The sequence below is a fragment of the Poecilia latipinna genome, unplaced genomic scaffold (genome assembly GCF_001443285.1).
Source record: "Poecilia latipinna isolate Pla-1442-1.1 unplaced genomic scaffold, P_latipinna-1.0 Scaffold86, whole genome shotgun sequence".
Lineage (NCBI taxonomy): Eukaryota > Metazoa > Chordata > Actinopteri > Cyprinodontiformes > Poeciliidae > Poecilia > Poecilia latipinna.
In genome coordinates, this window is record NW_015112702.1 from 85417 (window position 1) to 103820 (window position 18404).

Consider the following 18404-nt stretch of genomic DNA (forward strand, 5'->3'; position numbering starts at 1 on the left):
ATTTCAAAATTTGCTAAACCTTTTCTGTCATATATCTCTGTGGATTAAAACACCTAAAATATAAAATGCATAAAGTGGTGCTTTTCCTGCTTTCCCATGTGTTGCTGCTTGCTGTCTGTTAGTTGTGTACAATGAGTGAATATAGAAAACCTTCAGAGCTTTTCCTTGATACATAAAGACAAAGTCACATAAAGCTTTCTGGGAAAAACAAACAGGAATAACTTACTGCACTATCGCTGGATTTGGTCCATATTTACACTGTTAAGGAACCGGTTCTACAATTACATGCACTAATGAATTCATACTTCCACTGGTGATATTACCACATCTACCAAGTGTTATATTCCCTATACACTAAAATCACATGTTAAAATAAAGACTTACTTAGATAGTTCTGACATGCTTACTGGCTTTATACTAATTAAGAGAATAAAACATTGTCATATTGTTATTGATAAGATATTTCTGAGCTTTCCTAGAAAGAGCCAAACCCCTTAAAAAATAAAAACATGCAGCTGTAGTCAAGTGGTCTTTAGAATAGAGTATTCTCTTGGTAACAGTATCGACTTTGAAACTTTGAAGTTGTTACAACCTTAATATGAAGATCGGTAGTTTAAATAAAAATATAAAACGTGATTTCATTTGGTAAATGGCCTGAATTCGTGTAGCTCTTCATTAAGTCCAAGGGCTTCGACACTGCTTTACATAACAATCAGTCATTCACAGATTCACACGATGACGGTCATAAGCTACACTGTAGCTACAGCTGCCCTGGGGCGGACTGAAAGAAGCAGTGCTGCCATTCAATTGGCGCCACTGACCACCACCAGCGGGATATTCGTGTGGAGTATTTTGCCAAAGGACACAACAACTAAGATGGAGTGAGTTTGTGTTTGGACCAAATACCCACGATTTACAAGATGAAGTTCTGCCTCCTGAGCCACTGCTGCCCAATGGGGCCATTTATTATAGAGAAAATTAACTATTTAAAAAACTTACTAAATAGAGTGCAGCTTTCATGTAAATGTGTTTTCTTTAATCAAATTTCCAAACTTCTGTTTCTTAAGCAAGGAAAAATGTTGGTAGCGTTGTTTCAGCCAGCTGACCAGTGGTGAGCAGCACAGCATTACAGGAACTCTGATCACTCCATCACTGACACCTCTTTGACAGGACTTCGAACCGTAGAACAGGTACGACGGAAACTTTTAACAGCTTCTAAATCTTTCCCGGTTGTGACTTTCATTAACACCTAGTGCGTAAGATTATGGTAATATGAGTATTGATCCTGTTCTACCTTTGTTAATTATTAATAAGTCTGTATCATATCTGCTTTTAACCCAAGTGAAACAGATGCTCCACTGCATGGGAAACCATTCTTCTTCAGCGTTCAGATATTGATACGAATCAGTAACCGAATCAGTGATCCTTGTGTCGTCTTTACTAATTTATGCAAAGCAGTAACCCTGGCAACTGCAGGACAATGACCAACTACCAACACACATGAGACATTAGTACTAGGGTGTACACCTCTCACTCCCAATGCTTCGTATCCAAACCACAGTAGGTAACGTGTTCTTGTCAGGACAGGACCAAGGCTCACAGTTTGAGCAGGAAGAAGATGCTTCAAAACCTGAATCTAGCTGCATCTTCAGACATCTGCAACCAACTGAGCAGTGAACTGCTGCTCCTGCTTGGCTGTTAGCCCACAGGGTCGATCTGACATCTATTATGATCCAACAGCCACAAACAGATGACCCTAAAGCATGCTCTTTCAGAGCTCACTCTTCCTCGCAGTCTGACTGCCAACCCACATCAGGCCACAGAGGCAAAGAATGCAACAGTGTCAGAGGACGATGCTAGCTGCTGTCCAGCAGGAAATGACTGGGTCAGCTTCCTACACACATTATTCTGTCAGCGTCCCACCATTCAGACTGGCAGACACAACAGTGACACCAGAGCGAAATGCCGTGTTGTGAACTGGAGTAAATCAACACCAGGTTTCTGGTAGCCAGCTGCTTTTCCGCCAGATCGAAAGCAGACCAAAATGTAAAGCTGACTAAGCTGCCGGGGCCACACTTACCCTTTGGGATCCAGCAGATCTCGGACCTTCTCGTTGTAGATCTCCATGTAGGACACCTCCACCTTAAACGTGTGGGCTTCGTTCTCCTCTTTGTGGACCCTCTCAAAGAGAGAGCAGCACAGCCGAGGGATTAAACCGGGCTGCTCTCCGTTTCCCATCATGGAAAAGGACTTCCCTGAACCTGGATTCATAGCAGATGTTTGTAAAAAAAAAAAGAGAGAGAGAAAGAGTCACACGGCATGGTGGATGTAAAAAACACTTCCATACTTCTGTAGAGTTCTCAATGTTCACTATCCTTTTTAGAAATATTTAAAGAATAAATGGACTATGATTTTATGGCTGACTGGTTGGACTTTAAATACAGAACCAGTAAAAACAGCAAAATAGATACATGAATGGATGGATGGATGGATGGATGTTTCTTAAAGCTACTGTTTTAAGAAACAGCAGTTTTCTTAAAACTATTTAAGAAAACACTTCTTCGCCTTTTATATGTCCTAACTGGAAAGTATTTGGTGAGGAGAAATTAATTATTATCCCTTTTTTACCACAAGAAAATCTTGAAGCCTGCAACTAAGGCATTTTAGATCAATTTGTTAAGTGTAAACAGAAAGGATTATCCAACAATCCAGCAGGAAAAACAGCATTTCAAAAGTTTTTTTTTTCTTATTACCTGTTTGTCCATAGGCAAATATGCAGGCATTGTACCCCTGGAATGCATTTTCAAGTATTCCCTCTCCAAGGCACTTGAACACCACCTCTTGACCTTTCAGAGAAAGATTCGGTCACCATGGAGATCAGGATAAACAGTCTTCACCATTATCAGGTTGTCTCGCTAGTCTGCGAAACCAGTACAGAGATGTGTATTGACAAGGTCCACAGAGCGCTGAATAAGGGTCTGACAGATTCCTGTCTGGTCGTGTGGAAAATGTAAAGCTGTGCAGAGAAATCTTTCTTGTTGCTCGCTGCCGTGGCCCCGTTGAATGGGACAGCTGTTTAATGAGCTAAATAAAGCCTTGGCTCGGGCCCTTGAGGCAGCCATTCACTGAGCAGACTGCCCGCTCGGTTCAGCACAAAGTAAACGCAAGCTTTATACTTCTGTCTCACAATGAGAGAAATATGGCAAAGCAAGTGTTCAGAAGGATTATTATGGGAAAGTTTTATGGATTTGTTTTAACATAACGCCGGTTAGAGAGCTGAAAAGTTTCTGAGGAGGCTTCATTTACAACATTAGAGAGCATGACACTCCAAGACGACGACGTAGGTAAATGTCTTACATGCTTTTATATATATATATATTTTTTTACTTGGAAGAAAACAAGCGCCAACTAATTTCATAATGTAGGTATCCAAAACCCAAATGATCCTATTTGTCCAAATCCTGCTAAGGCCTTGCGTCCCATCAAGGCTGGAATTTCCCTGCCTATCCAGTGGAAACACGAAGCTCTTCACATAGGCCTGCTTCATCATCTGAGGTCTTTCGGATGAGTGCAGGATCGGTGACTCACCGGCATATTTGGGAACGTTGGATTCATCCATGGACCAGAAACAGTGGTCAAAAGCGAACACCTGCGAAGGAGATGGAGACAGACAACGTAAACATGGACTGTCGCACCTGTTGGAGCACGCCGGGCGCAAAGAAAACCCCGAGCGCACAGAAAGCAGGGATTATTATACAGCTTTGTACAGTCAAACAGCAGGACGGGGCTTGTCTGAGAGAGTAAGACGAAACCCGAGAGGCTTTGTTTGAGGTGACATTCATCGGGGTTGGACCGTGACTGTCTGCGTTAGGCAGCAGAGAGTTCTGTCTGTTGCGGTGGAATGAATTCATAAATCAGTGTGTGCGCTTCCGAGGAAAGAATCCCAGCACCCGGTGACCCTCATCTCCAAGGAAACTGGGCCAAAGCTGTTCCCAGTGCTGGAGGGCTGGCTCTTGGCTTTCAGGCCCAGGTCTCGCAGCACAGACTTTAACAACAGAAAGGCCCACTATCCTCCAGGCACCTGCAGGAACACTGGGCGAATAAGGCACAGAGAGAAGGCTATCTCAGACAGAGCGGCCCCCGCTAGTTTGCATGCAGCATATAATCATTTGTGCATCTCTAATTTCATAATAAACAGCCTTGGTGAGATTCGTCTGTGTTTTCTTATGTGCCAGTTGCAGTTCAGCAGGACTTAAGTCATAGCAGCCCAGAGTGGACACAGACATGTAACATTTTTCTTGCACTAATAAGGATTTTTCTGGCCGATACTGATTTCGGATTTACTTTCAGGTGTGCCACATTGCAGAGAAAAATGTTTTGTCAAACGGGGTTTTGATAGCGGTGGTGTTAACATATGTTGCTAACATTTGTACTAAACTCAAAATCAAGTGGAATAAAGAACATGTTGCCTGGGGGTCGGTCAACACTGATGCCTTTAATGAACTGGAAAAAGTTAAGAGTCATTAGGATTTGATCTTTCAATGACCAATCAAAGCCCATCAAAAGAAAAAAAAATTCTCCCTCTCATCTCTGGTGCATCTCTGACTTAATCTGGAAAAGATCAAAAGCTCCACAATTTGTGCAGATTAGATGTAAAACGTGTTACTTCTGATTTCTCTTTTGTTTTGTAGATACTTTTTGTAATATTTCAAACTGCTCTTTTTTAAATGAAACCAGTAGAAATGTTGTCATTTTTCTAACGCGTCACATCTGGGAATTTTCTCACTCGATTTTTGTTGCATAAAAAATCAGTTGCATACTCATCCTCAGATTGCACACAGGGTCTCCTCCCTGATCTTTAGTCTGCTGCGGTAGCACTGCCAAAACACTTTCCCTCCCAACACAAATACCACAAAATAATTGAAACTCCCTCCTAATCACCAAAAGGCCTAATGGCCGGGGAAAGCCGTGGCTGCACAGTCAGCATGGGAAGCTCTGAGATCCCTGAATGCACTGAAAGCAAGACTTCCTCTTGTGACTTCAGACAAGTAAGTGGGTGCCATTCAAAGGAACAAAAGTGCCATCATTCTCAATTAGAGCTGGTTTGGAAAACTGGGGCTCCAGTGCCCTCTGTTCTGTCTCCGTCCAGCCGGAGGGTGTGATTACACAACAGATTAATCTTGATTGGACAATTACTATTAATCAGCAGTAAAAATCATGATGATGCAGAGAAGGAAAAAGACACATTTTTAGTCAAAAAAAACAAGCTAGTTTTCTGCGACTGCACTGAGGAATGCAGGAAGGATGATTTGAGCGTCATAACTAAGCAGACGGCCACGTGTTCGTCTTAGTGGAGGGTTATTACGGGGCAGCTCAGGTTCGCATGCCCCAGAGACCATGCACGCCCACAGTCCAGTCAGGGAGGGGCGGGCGGTGGGGGGTAGGGGGTGCCTGAGTGAGTGTACCGAGCACAAAGCCCGTCCCTGGTGTGTGAAACATCTCTGAGCTAGTCACCAGCATGTTGCCACGGGGGGAAGTGGGGGTGCGCTGCAACAATGCGGCATTCAATGAGCGCACAAACAGCCCCAATGTCCGCACTCATCCCTCTCTCATTGTGGAGCCTTTGTGGGTGTTTGGGAGATCTCAGAGTGCTGACACATTCACACGGACATCTATCTGGCTCCTGCTGACCCACCGATCGACCAAAAAAAAAAAAGCTCAATCACGTCTGTAGAAACAACGTCACGATGAAGAATCGACCTGTGCAGGAGAAACTGTCTGGCCTTTTGGGTCTGTTACTTCTGGATGTTTTGATCTGTGAGTAACAAATGTCTGTCGAATAAATGGATAAAACATACATACCTTGGACTGTTTCCTGTTGAAGCAGCAGGTCAATCCATCACACACAGGGGTGAGTGAGCAGAAAAAAAGAGACAGAGAGGGAAAAGAGGTTAGAATTCACACAGGACAAATTCATTTAAAATAAATCCTTCTCTTGTCATGAGGAAAATGCTTAATTTTGATATAAAAGACACTTTCTCTTCAAGTTACATCTTTATTATTCTCTTGTTTTTCCCTCACTTCCACTAAGTAAGTGCACGGCTGGTTCTGGTGGAAGGTGCTGCTGTGATTGGGTTCATAATTGGGCCAGTGGAGCGTGAGGAAGGGAAGAGATTTAAGATTCAATGTCCCACTGACTCTGTTGAATAAATAGCTCTTATTCCTGTGGACTTAACACAGAGGCCAGTTTGGGGAAGCTGCTCTCTCCACCACCAGCAGCCGCCATCGAGGACAAAAGAGCCAACTATACGTCCCTGTGTTTCGTAAGGTTGTCCTCTGAACTCAAGGAACTTTTTTCACATTTTGCTGATGGCACCATTAACTTAAATATATACCTCACAGGATCATTTCACTTTCATTTTAGAAAATCTGAAGCGTGGTGTTAAGCTGTGTTTCTTCCAGACTGCCAAGCTTGAATCCTGCCGAAGAGAAGGATTCCCGAAGCACGATGCTGCCTTTGTGCCACTAAAATAAAACGTGCTGAATTCACACACAAGATACACTTTTCAGATTTTAGCAGTGAAAACGTTTTAAAAACTATGTTTACCCATTTTTAATTTTTTTTTTTTTTTAACAATCATGCATGACTTTACATCTGTCTATCACATGATAGGCTGTTATCTGAACCGAAGCTAAACAGCTCCTTGACTCAGGTTACAGGCCCTTGCTGCATGCGGATAAACTGCAATCGTGCTGTGCTATATTGTGCACAGCAGTGTATTAAAATACACCTCCACCCCTGGCGATTCAGCCGGTTCAATCCTTCTGCAGTCAGCACATCCTTCCTGCAGAACTCCTTTGGCACAGAGACAAGGGTTGGCATCAGGTTCACATGGTAACTAATGCAGGGCAGGGTGCATCAGGAAGACTCCAACTCGCCCTCACCCCCCCACCCCCCACCTCCAGAGAGTCTCACACAAATCTGAGCTGAGTCACCGACTAGAGAGCTGCATCAGAGGATACCCACACCCATCCAAACAAGAACTGTTCTCTATTCAGACCTGCTGTTGCCATGCAAAGTGTTCTGCTCAAAGCAAAAATGATTATCTCCTTTATATGATACATGTGAGCCTGGAGCTGTGCTTGAGCTCTTTATAATGAAGGACAGGATGATTGTGAGGGAAGCGGGGAGTGATGGTGGGGGGATAGGGGGGCAGGGGTTCATAATCCTAATTTAATCTGAGACCTTTGCGTTTAACACAGTAATTAATTTAAGCACCTCAAGATCTTTGACTTATAGTCTCCATCCACATGCAAGGAGTCAGTATCATTTATGGGGCAGAATCAAAGTTCCTTCAACTCTGAACTGAAATGTTATTTTTTTATTCATTTCAGAAACATTGCAAAATTTTCCTGTGACAACAACACAAGGAAAGCCTTTTAGTTATTGCGTTTGAGTTGAGCTGGGGCTGATCCAGCACCAGCGGTGCCGTGCGCAACCCACTCCTTCAAAGACATGCTGTGGTGGGCGGCCGATTAAAGTCATCAGACTGAGGTAGAAGTATTTGAGCAGAAGTAGCAAATCCCTGTCACAATCCTGGGCTGTTTGGGTTTCTTAGTTTTATCTTCCAGTTCTTTGTGTATTTGGATTTATTCTCTTAAATTCTGTGTTAGGTGTAACTTCTCTGTCTTCAGTTCAACTCTGTTTGTGTTAATTAGTTTCTTCCCTTATTTCCTGCTTTCTCTCTGTTCCTCGTCACCACTGATTAGCTCACCTGGTTCCTTTGCCATTCACACTCCTGGCTCAGTTTTTAAGCTCCTTGTTTTGGTTTTATTATTGTTAAAAACTCACCATGTCATCATTTTGACTCTAGTTTTACCTTCTTTTGGCACAAACTACAGCAAAATGACAATCCGCTTTTAAATATTACCGTTTTGTCACCAAATTTTTACTGTTTCAACAGCAAAAAATAACGTCTAATCTTATATGACTTGGCTCGTTTTCAGGGACTCCAAAACATCCTGATTGTGATATCTTGAACAACAAGTAAAAATAATGTGTGATATGATGCATCGCAGTGAAGTATCATTAATATTATTGCTACTGACCTCAGCTGAGATAAAAAAAAAAAATAATGACCTTGTAATGACCTTGCTAATGAAAAGTTGTAGGAAGTTGTATAAACAGACAACACATACTCGAGCAAAACATGACTTAAGTGAAGGAGCAATACTTTAAACTGATGGGGATTGGGGCTTTTTTACATTTATTTTGGCACTTAAAAAAGTCATTTCTTTTCTTTTTTTTGTTTTTGCTTAGTTTTAATCTTGTGGGCAGCACATTTTATTGCTTAAATCTGTTTTTCCTGTACTGACCACTTATGACAAAGACAGTGACGAGATCTAACATGTCAATTCATACTGTAGACATGACAGGATGTCCAGGAAGAACATCAGCCTGTAATACAGATAAGCTGCAGACAGCTCAAGTCCTTGAAACTACAGTCTCATTTCCCACGGTCAGACAATGAACGAGGTGTCAAAGCATAAGTCAAAAATAAACCGGCTCAGTAATTCACAAGAACAAAAATGCTGCCCAACAAAGAAATACGAGGAGAGAGGGAAATTTATAGAAACCACACATAAAATGAAAAACGGGACTAAAACACCCACATGTGCAGCTTTATGAATAAACCGATCAGCATTTGCAGCAGAAAACGAGCCGCCACGGTGTTGCTGCTGCAGTCTGTCGCCTCCTGCTCATTGTTTAATCTGTTGTATATGTACAGTTAATGTCTCCGGCTCTGGTATGCCTGGAATGCTCCGCATGACAATGGGAGGAACAAGATTTATTTAAGATGTTAGAATATAGCTTCCTGAGACATTCTCGTTTTTATTTCAACAAAAGACTTCTTCTAAAACTCAAGGGTTCATCTAAACTGCCTCTCCTTATCGAAAACCTCCCCCCCCGTCTCATTAAGGTAAAGCACATTAGGCTCCAGTTCTCCCACTCTGCTGTGGAAATAAGCTCCCTAATCCCCTCAAAAAGCCGAGTGCTCCTCAGAATTCGCGCAAGCTTTAGCACAGTCTGTCCCCCGTTTCTTCCCTAAAATTGGGATTTTCAGGTAATTATACTCATATCTAAAATAGCACTTTCAGGTGAAGATTCTGACTTTGTGTTACTATAAAAACAAAAGTGTTTCACCGCATAGTCTAACTATATTTTTACTGTTTTCTTCATTTATCTGATTGTGACTCAGTGAGTCGACTGTAAACCACTGATCTCTATTATTATTCCAGCATGCATGTCACATTAGATGCCGAGAGCTTATTAAAGACACAGTTTTGGCTGTATTAATGTACATGTTTGGCCCAGAAGTGCCAGATAGCATCAGATTCGTACGCGCCTGGAGGCAGACGCACTCAGCTGCTGCCTCAGCTTTATCAGAGGCTGGCTGAGGTCTGTGTGGTCTGCAGGGAGCGCTCCAGATAAATTACCTGATGCTGAGACAGTTCATAGGAACTAACTGGGTGAAAAATTGTCTTTCATATTTTGTTTGTCTTTTTTCGTCTAACTTGGAAAAACATCCACGAAGACAGGAGGATGTTTCTGAGTTCTCTGGTTGTAAAAAGCAAACTGAATATCTTTTTAATTTTGCTGTGTTTTATGCCGAGGCGACTTTTACATTAACTTTTAGTGTTTTAAAATGAGTTTAAGAATCATTTTAACTGAATCAATATTCATGTGATGCACCTTTTTAATTATTTTATTAATAATTTTATATTTTAATCCATTTTCCTTAGAAACCTATGTATCTATAAACGTAGTACATGAATGTATTATTTTTTTGTAATTAATAGATTTTAATTTTTGTCATTAATCCTGGCTAATTCATTAGATTAAGGATTATTTAGATTTATTTGAGTATCATTTTTGTTTTTAATTAATAAGGTCAACATTATCATTATATTGATAATAGTAGTTCTATTAATTAAGATTTGTTGCTTAAATAAGAAGATTTAAATTGTAAAATGCACCTTGAAAAAAATTATTATTATTATTTTTATTTCATTTGAGCATTTGTATGAAGAGTGGAGCTGCAGCAGAGGAAACCCCGCACACTGCCCTAGTGGCTACAGAGTTGGATTAAGGCCACTGGGTTATTATGCCACCGAAAACTGCACTCTTCCAGCCCAGCAGGCAACAAATCCGATTAATCTACTGTATCATCCGACTACTGAGCCATCTATCCACGCAAAATAAAAAATTACAATGCAAGGCTGAGCTCACAGACGTTTTAGACAAACAGTTTGCATTTTTTTGCAAATCATTTGATTTAAACCACTATCTATAAACGCCCTGGAAGCGGGGCAATTAAAAACAGCGATTATTATCAATTTTAAAATGTACTTTAGCAAATAAAGAAAAAGTTATGTTTATATAATGTTCTATATTTTAGGAAGATTTTTACTTCTGCCTAAATAGCAGCTCTCATCCTATTAGAAAACGCAGCATTATCTTCTCCTGTGCAAATGCACACATCTACAGTATGAGATATTTCACCACCACTCCCCGTCACATATTTGTGCCCCTCCTCTTGATCTATTCTTGCAGCTACTTCCACCCCTCCACCCTTTTAACCTCCCTTGACCCCCAACTATGGCGTATTCCCAGCATAAGCAGCCAACAAGCTTTGAGACAATGACTTTTCAAACAGCAGTGCAGCGGAAACCTCTCAAGAGTTTAACAGCAGAGCTACAGCACTGTGCAGCTATGAGCTAACATTTAAAATAAGCTTTCAGTGTTTTAAGGACAGGACACTTGAGTTTCCAATAGAGGTCATCCTGCTGCACACACAGCAGGCAGTGTTACAGTAGAGGGGGACAGAATATGTCCATTGACCATTTAGTCTGGTTCCATGTAAAGTCACAAACTAAAGCAAAGCTATTTTATTTATCAGGCACTGTGATTTTAAAGTAAACAGGACAAGCGTTCGCAGTCAGACATGTCCGTGAAGAATGTTTGGAAACGCTTTCAACACGACGCTGAAGGAAGTTAGCAGACTGATGACAAAAACAGGCAGAGGGAGCTCGATCCCGCCACACAAACAATTTCTGGAACCTCTTCCTTACACGCCTCTCACTTGGGAGGCTTCCTCTGCTAAAACAAACCCTTAAGCTTTATTACATCACACACCTAGTGTAAATGTTAAATATCTAGGAGTCTTTAACAAAGCAAAATATATAACATTCATTCATCATATATATTGTTCTTGATTAAAAAAAACATAAAAAAACAGAACCACATTTATTTATTCAGATACTTATAGAATGTTATCTAATATCTAATAAATTCACAAATGTTATGTGAAACTTGGCCTTTCAATGTTTCATGGGACAATGTTGCATCAACATCATGCTTATATGAAGCAAAGCTATTTTACAGCATTCACAGTTTCGTATGACCAGGTTGTTTCGGGACAACAGATTTCCAGTTTTCTAAATGGGCAACTGAAGTAATGAATCTCGCATGTTAAAAAAGTAAAGTAAAATAAATGTACTTTGACATAGATAAACATTTTGAAACAGAAAACATAGGAATAAGAATTATCCTCCTTTAGGCATCAAAGCACATGTTCTGAATATCTAGTTTTGCCAAATCTAGAAAACAAATTGAAGCTCATCAAGTTGGTTGTTGGATGCACAAAAATGGTCTGAACCCTACTAGAAATGGATAACTTGGATTTTTCTTCCATCCATAACAGCTTCCACCACTAAGTGTTATTGTTAGCACAACCCATTAGCACTCCAGTGTGGTACGATTACTTAATTGGATTAGTTGATATCTAGCTGGCTGTTCATGCCAGTCAAGATGAAAATGGGCAAATTCCAGTCAACAAATGACTTTTCAGTGCATTTCTAATAAATGCTAAAAGGGTTAGTTCAGATTTTTTTAAAGAAAGGGGAAGTGACATTGGTTGAACCTGCTGAGGATTTGCTAACTATGATGATGCATTAATTACACCAAATGATTACAGCTCCTTAATTTTGTAGAGAAGCTAGAGAGCTTCAGGAGGTCTAAACATGTAGCAAAGCATCAAAATCATCTTTATTAATCTGCATATTAACCAAAACTAAGCATCAGATTAGAGAATATTTACAGGCATAAAAGTTACATGATTTCCCCCTGAAATGTAGAACAGATGCAACAAATAACAAATTAAAAATACAGTATGCCAGTGAAATCAAAAGTACAGCATTCAAAACAACATTTTTGGCTCCGTCAAGACTAATTCAGGATTTCTGAAGCAAAGGAGAGCTTAGACTCTTCTAAAAGCTAAAATTAGTTTCTTATGCAAATATTTGAAGTGGCTTGAGGGATATCACTCTTTGGGTCATCAACAAACCCCCGGGAGCCTCTCGTATCTTCTTTTCTGCTGTCTCTAAGCAACGGCAGTAAACATGGAGGAGACACACAGCCCACCAGCCTCATGAGTCAAAGTTCCAATATGAAAGCCAAACGGTGCATTTTGAAAAAACAGGCTAAATGAAAAAGCACTGCCACAAGCAGCACACATGATAATCATGCCATCATCAGCGCGGGGCCTCCAAGTTTCCATAACAAATGTTCACAATGCGGCATATGATGGAGGAAAGCTCTAATTTAATCCGCTCCGGCATTTTCTGACACCGCAGTGACAAGTTTGGGTCAGCAGGCTGAGGTCCAAGTCAGTGTGCATTCAAACGCAGAGCATAAAACGGACCACGTGTGCTCCACGAACGTCTTAAATCTGGTGAGTCTCAAAGGCAGCGCATCAGCCGAGGAGACGTGAAGTTCATCGAAATGTTTCTCTGAGGTATGATTTCTTCCAGGGGAAGGGAAGTGACACTTTTACTGCCAAGACGCACCTCCTGTGACGTTTTCTGTCGGCTGAACGCCACTCATCTGAATAGACCTGGCATGCTGCTGCTGAGAACAACAAAATCCAGAGTGAGCTGGCTCACTGAGGGCAAAGCACAACACAAGTCATGAGCCTAAGCATATTAAAGAAACCAAGCAAATACTTGAGGCAGCCTTAAATGAAAGCTTCAAAATGTCATTGGCATTTATTCCCCTTAATGTGACTGAGCTAAAATGAAAACTAAACGCTAAGTTGCAAACTTCAAAAAAGCCCCATCACAAAGGATCATGCAAGGAAACCATTATGGAAGCAATGTCTGAATGTGGATTTTTACATACGCTGCTGCCCCTCTGTATAAGAGGCCACATCTGACATTAATGAGGTGCAGGCTCAACAAAGAGGCAGGGCGCCATCTTTTCTCAATTCTGGATCAAGACATAAACAATATCCCGCCCTCTAAATAAACCAGTGAACGGTGCAAAGTGAATGCAACCTCTTCAGGGCTTTTGCTTATGGCACTTTCCCCCTAACAACGAGAAAAAGAAAAAAAAACAGGTTTATGGAGCAAATGTGAGCTGATGTGGAATAATTTAGAGCCAAATGACTCTGAGAACAAGATCCCGCTGAGTGGAAAGGTTGATTCTTGGCACGAAGTGAGCAGTATGGAAAGACAAAAAGAACATTCCTGAGGGCAGTCACCGGACAAGGCAGCATTGTCATTTAGTATGGGGGTTAGAAGACATGATGACACTTCATCAAAAGTTACTGACCTCTAAGAGTTTAACGTTAACATCTGTGCTGGCAGTAGCTACAAATGAACAAGCTATTTATACAGTCTCTAGTAGAACCTCTAAAGGGATTGACTTTTCTGGAGAAACGTCGCCTCGTCTCCATATTTAGCGGGAGCACTGATCCATCTCTCGCAAAAAAAAAAAAAAAAAAAAAACTGAAAAATCTAGCCGCTTTTTCTGGTGTTGCTGAAAATTCTTGAACATTGTAATGTAAAAACAGGCATCTTCCCCCCAGAAGCTCTCACAGGTGGCCTCGTCCTTACACATCAGTCCCTCTCAGCTGCAGTTAAGATTCGGTGATATCTACCCCTTCCAGTTCACTGTGTGTTCCAACACTAAGGGAACATGTTTACAGATACTTGTTGGACAAAATTAATGAACAACTTTCGCTAGTGCTTATAAATAGTTTAGACTTTTTCACACACACACACACGCACGCACGCACGCACACACACACGCACACACACACACACACAAGCCAAATTAAATATAGATCTCTGGGTTGCTGGGGAAACTCCAAATACTGGGTTTTGACCTCAAAGGCTGTTCTCGTTGTAATAAGACACAAAACTAAAAGAAATATGATGCTTGAGTACAAAGGGAGAGCACCCTGTCACGTCTTTGAAGTATGTGTGTCAGTTCTGATTAGTGCATGTGTTGGGATCAATGGATGTGAAATTCAAAATGTTCTGTTCTGGGTATTTTAATTCTGCTGTGATGTGACTCTCATGTTCTCTTGTTTTGTTTTTTTTTTTGTTTTTTTTGTTAAAGGTCTGGGAATTAAATTTCAATGATGTGCGAGTTCCCAGAAGTGGTCAGATGTTTATTGGCCAAATTAACCAGACATTTGTCCCATTAGTTTCATTTTCAAGCATCCAGCATCCTGAGGAAAGTGAAGAGACTGGACAGTATAAAGTGTGATTAAGTGACCTTATTGTTAAGTCAATGCTGTGGTGTTTGAGTTGTAGATTCTGCAATGAAGACGCAGACGTGTGGTGTACGCATAGCGTGACATTTGCTGTGGTCATGCAGCACAATTTTGCATCATGCCCAAAAAACAATCTGTGGCAGTCTGGCATAGCTAGTGATCAAATAGTGTATGCAGCATTGTCAAATGTGCAGCATTGTAAAACGGGAGCACTGTTTTCCTACATTTTTTTTCTTCTTCCGAGTCACTGAATTGAAATATGCAGAAAGCGTGACGGGGGGTGTTAGTTCAGGATAATTCAAAGAGTGGGAGGACAGTAAAAGCAGCATCCTAACAGAGGAGGCTCTAATTGTAGCCCCTCTCCACACCAACCAGACAACAATACCTAAGGAAGCAAGACAACACAGCCTGGTGGAGATAAACCCAATTGAGCTCTTGTAACCACCAATGATAAGAAGAGATTAGGGTGGAAATTACAAGCTTGGGGACAGACACTATCAGATAAAGACATTCCTCCGCAGACCATCATAAAATCATCAGATGAAAGCAGTTTTTCATTTCACTTTTGGGGATAAAAAGACAAGCACAGGTCAAAATTGTGGAGATTCAGGTGGTTTTTCCAACACTCTGTCCCCTAATTCAATTGTTGCACGGTGACTGACATGCACCATAAGTGTAATACGGCCCCATTCTGTGGGTCGCAGGGTATTTTCTTGTCATTACTCACCACCACTCACTCCCTACACAGACAGTCGCTTCAGGTGTTTCTGTTCACCCCCGGCTCCTTCCAGCATTTATTATGTCTGTGCACCTAAGGAGAGATGACTGGAACCTGAAAGAAAAACTACTTCTCTCAGACTTCTGTTTCAAATATGCCATTCTGCCCAACGAGCAGAAAGGTGAGACTCAGGGAAATATAACCTTTTGGCCTGAAGTCACAAACTGCTTCACTTGTCCTTCGGTGAGATTAGTGTTCATTTCTGAGGAGAGCTGGGGAGAAGGGATCACGAGGGGAAGGCCAAAGGCTCTGCAGAGCATACAATAAGGCTTAGTCATCAAAGGACATAGAAAAAAATCCTTAATTTTAGGAAAAGCTGTGCAATTCAATCAACTTGACAGAATATGCAAACAAAAATGTAGAATCGAGAACATCTTTGCAAAGCAAAAACCTCGGCAGAACAGTTTAAAAGAACGTTTAGAACGTTTCTTTGCCCTTCTTCCATCAAAAAAAACCCTGTGTATTTCTAAGCAAACAGCCACAGATTAAAGTGGTGCGTTCATAAAAATATCTATTATAGCTGTTTCCTTTCTGACGCTCTGCCTGAGCATTCCCACGAGAGAGAAAGTTTCCCATGGTCCCTGGCCCCTGCAGCCATATTCAGCAGGCTAATACCCTCTGAATTTGACACATTTCCAACACGCAGGGACAGGTGTCTTCAAAAGCTGGCAAAGCCCCACAGATCAGGGCACTCCCGCCTCTCTTCTGCGGGCTCCACACGCAGAAAAAAACGGGAAAATTACATGGTTTTACAAAACCAAGGAAGCCAAAACACACGTACATGCACACACACACACACACAGTGAGCAGCAGCAGTATTAAAATCCTGAGTAATTACATGCCTGAATTGCATCTTTGAGCAGAAATGTTACATAAACACAGTGAAAACCATCCGAGCTGTACGGCTCTAAACTGGACTGAGGATCAGAACCAAAATGACTTTATCGAAATCCAAAACACCAGGAATTAAAGGCAAGTGAGGGTGAAACTGAAACAAACGGCGGAGCGTTTTCCATCGTATTTTAACTACATGAAATACATTCCTGTGGATGTGATACTGAACACCAATCAGATATGAAAGCTTCCACTGGACGATAAGGTAAAATATGTTTGTGTCTCGCTTGTCAACATGGAAACAGGTAACACATAACGGGCATAAAGTTCTCACAGTACCTGAGCCATGATCAACATGATTTTTTTTTTTTGTTTTTACATTTTGTTGCATGTTTTATTGGGAATTTTAGGACAATACTGAAAGTTCTACTGTACTGTTCTACTGTATAAGCTATCTCAGCAAGATTGGTCGGAGGGTATCGGAGATCAGCAATTTTTCAGACTTTCTAATCAGTTCACAAATTCACAACTGGATTTTGATCTGCACTTTGACTAGGCCATACCAATACATAAACATATTTGGGATGGTGAAACTCCGCCCCTGTGTCAAGTCTTGCGCTCCCTCTAACATGTTTTCTTCCAGGACTGCTCTGCATTTACCTCTATCCACCTCCTCATGAACTTTGAGCAGCATTTCTGGGATTGCTGATGTAAAAAAACGTGCCATGTTTCATAGTGTGAATGGTGTGTTCAGGGGTATCGTTCAACTTTTTGCAGAGTCTTCTACATGGCCGAAGCAAATGGCTGATTGGTCTTCTTATGGCTTTCTTTTTGCCACTCTTCAACAAATGCCCGATTGATGGAGGGGCATTACTAATCGTTTTCCAATCGACAGACTCTCCCATCTGACCCGTAAGTCACCTTCAAAGTTACCACGGGCCTCTGGGCTGCTTGTCTGATTAATGCTCTCCTGGTCCTGCTCACCCATTATCTTGCTGGATTTGAAGCAGTCCAAGCAACACCGTGTGCTCCAAGAGATACTCAACAATTGAGAAATTGTTTTATAGCGTAATTATGCTTTGTTACAATTTTAATAGCGTACATCTTAGCTTGTGATTGTAACGCAGTGAAGGGGTTAAAAATGCTTATTTTGCAAGGAGCTGAGCTTTGAGCTAGATTTCTGAGCTTGATTGCTTGGACGGCAGCCATAGCGTAGCATTCTCGCTTCTGATAATTGCTTTAAATACAGATTAGTGCAACGACCAGAGCTACTGGCACAGTAAGCTCATTATTTAATGCTGACTAGGGAACTAAGAAAGTGTTACAAATTTACAAGATTCCCCTTAGCTCATAAGAAAAGAGCTTGACATCTTACATGCATTCTTGTTCTCTGCAGTCAGTCTGGGAACATTTGAGCACCTGAAAAAGCTGTTTGTCCATTTAAAACGGTCAATAAAACAGGAAAACAATCTGCAGCATTATGTCAGACGTTTTGCGCGCCTGTGGGTAATCAGGTCAGGTTTCTAATCATGTGTGACACGGAAAGCAGAGAAGAGCGAGCAAGCCGAGCGCAAGACTGAGGCGCAGCTTTCACTGTGGGACAAATATGACATTTTTTGACAACCGCTAACAGGCATGAAATATGAGCATACACTCACCACCCGCCTAAACGCAGTCTGATCTCCTCATTACACCGGGAGAGTATGTCAGATCAGAAGGCAGCGCAGATCACACACTTTCAGTGAGCCTTTGTGCACAGAGGCCATGTGAAACTTTCACCCTGTCTTCACTTTTAGCAGAGACGAGTCTTAATGAAACATGGAGCATGCTGGGAGCTCGACTGAAGCGATCCAATCTAATGGCGCTTTGGTGCAGGACGCCATAAATTAGTCCTGTTATCTGGAGATTTATTGCAACACCCTGAGGCTTGGGATTAAACAGTCGAAACAAATCGGACTTCTCGTGTCAAATAAAGTCAACTTGTTCTTTAAACTGTGCTATATTTAACATCACCTGCAACACCTTGTTTAAGATCCCAGGCAGCAAATTTATGTTTCAGAACAAGATGAGTTTACTGTCATTTACTTATAAATCTGACACCAGCGGCTTTTTTTTGGCAGCGCTGACGTTTTCTAGGAACAAACCCAAGACCTACAATTGTTCCTGAGCTG

General features: G+C 41.4%; 1 protein-coding gene across 5 annotated transcripts in view; it reads right to left on the reverse strand.

The window, feature by feature from the left end:
• kif13a (kinesin family member 13A) overlaps positions 1–18404 on the reverse strand; it is a 43039-nt gene that overhangs the window by 21994 nt on the left and 2641 nt on the right. For 4 of the 5 annotated variants that reach the window (XM_015021947.1, XM_015021939.1, XM_015021923.1 and 1 more), the window contains exons 3-6: positions 5863–5875; positions 3589–3649; positions 2754–2846; positions 2081–2261 (exon numbers count right to left, since the gene is read on the reverse strand). In XM_015021947.1, coding sequence (XP_014877433.1) covers positions 2081–2261; positions 2754–2846; positions 3589–3649; positions 5863–5875 — 348 coding nt within the window. Of the gene's footprint in view, positions 1–2080; positions 2262–2753; positions 2847–3588; positions 3650–5862; positions 5881–18404 lie in introns of all 5 variants that reach the window. The other variant, XM_015021931.1, reaches the window with a different exon arrangement.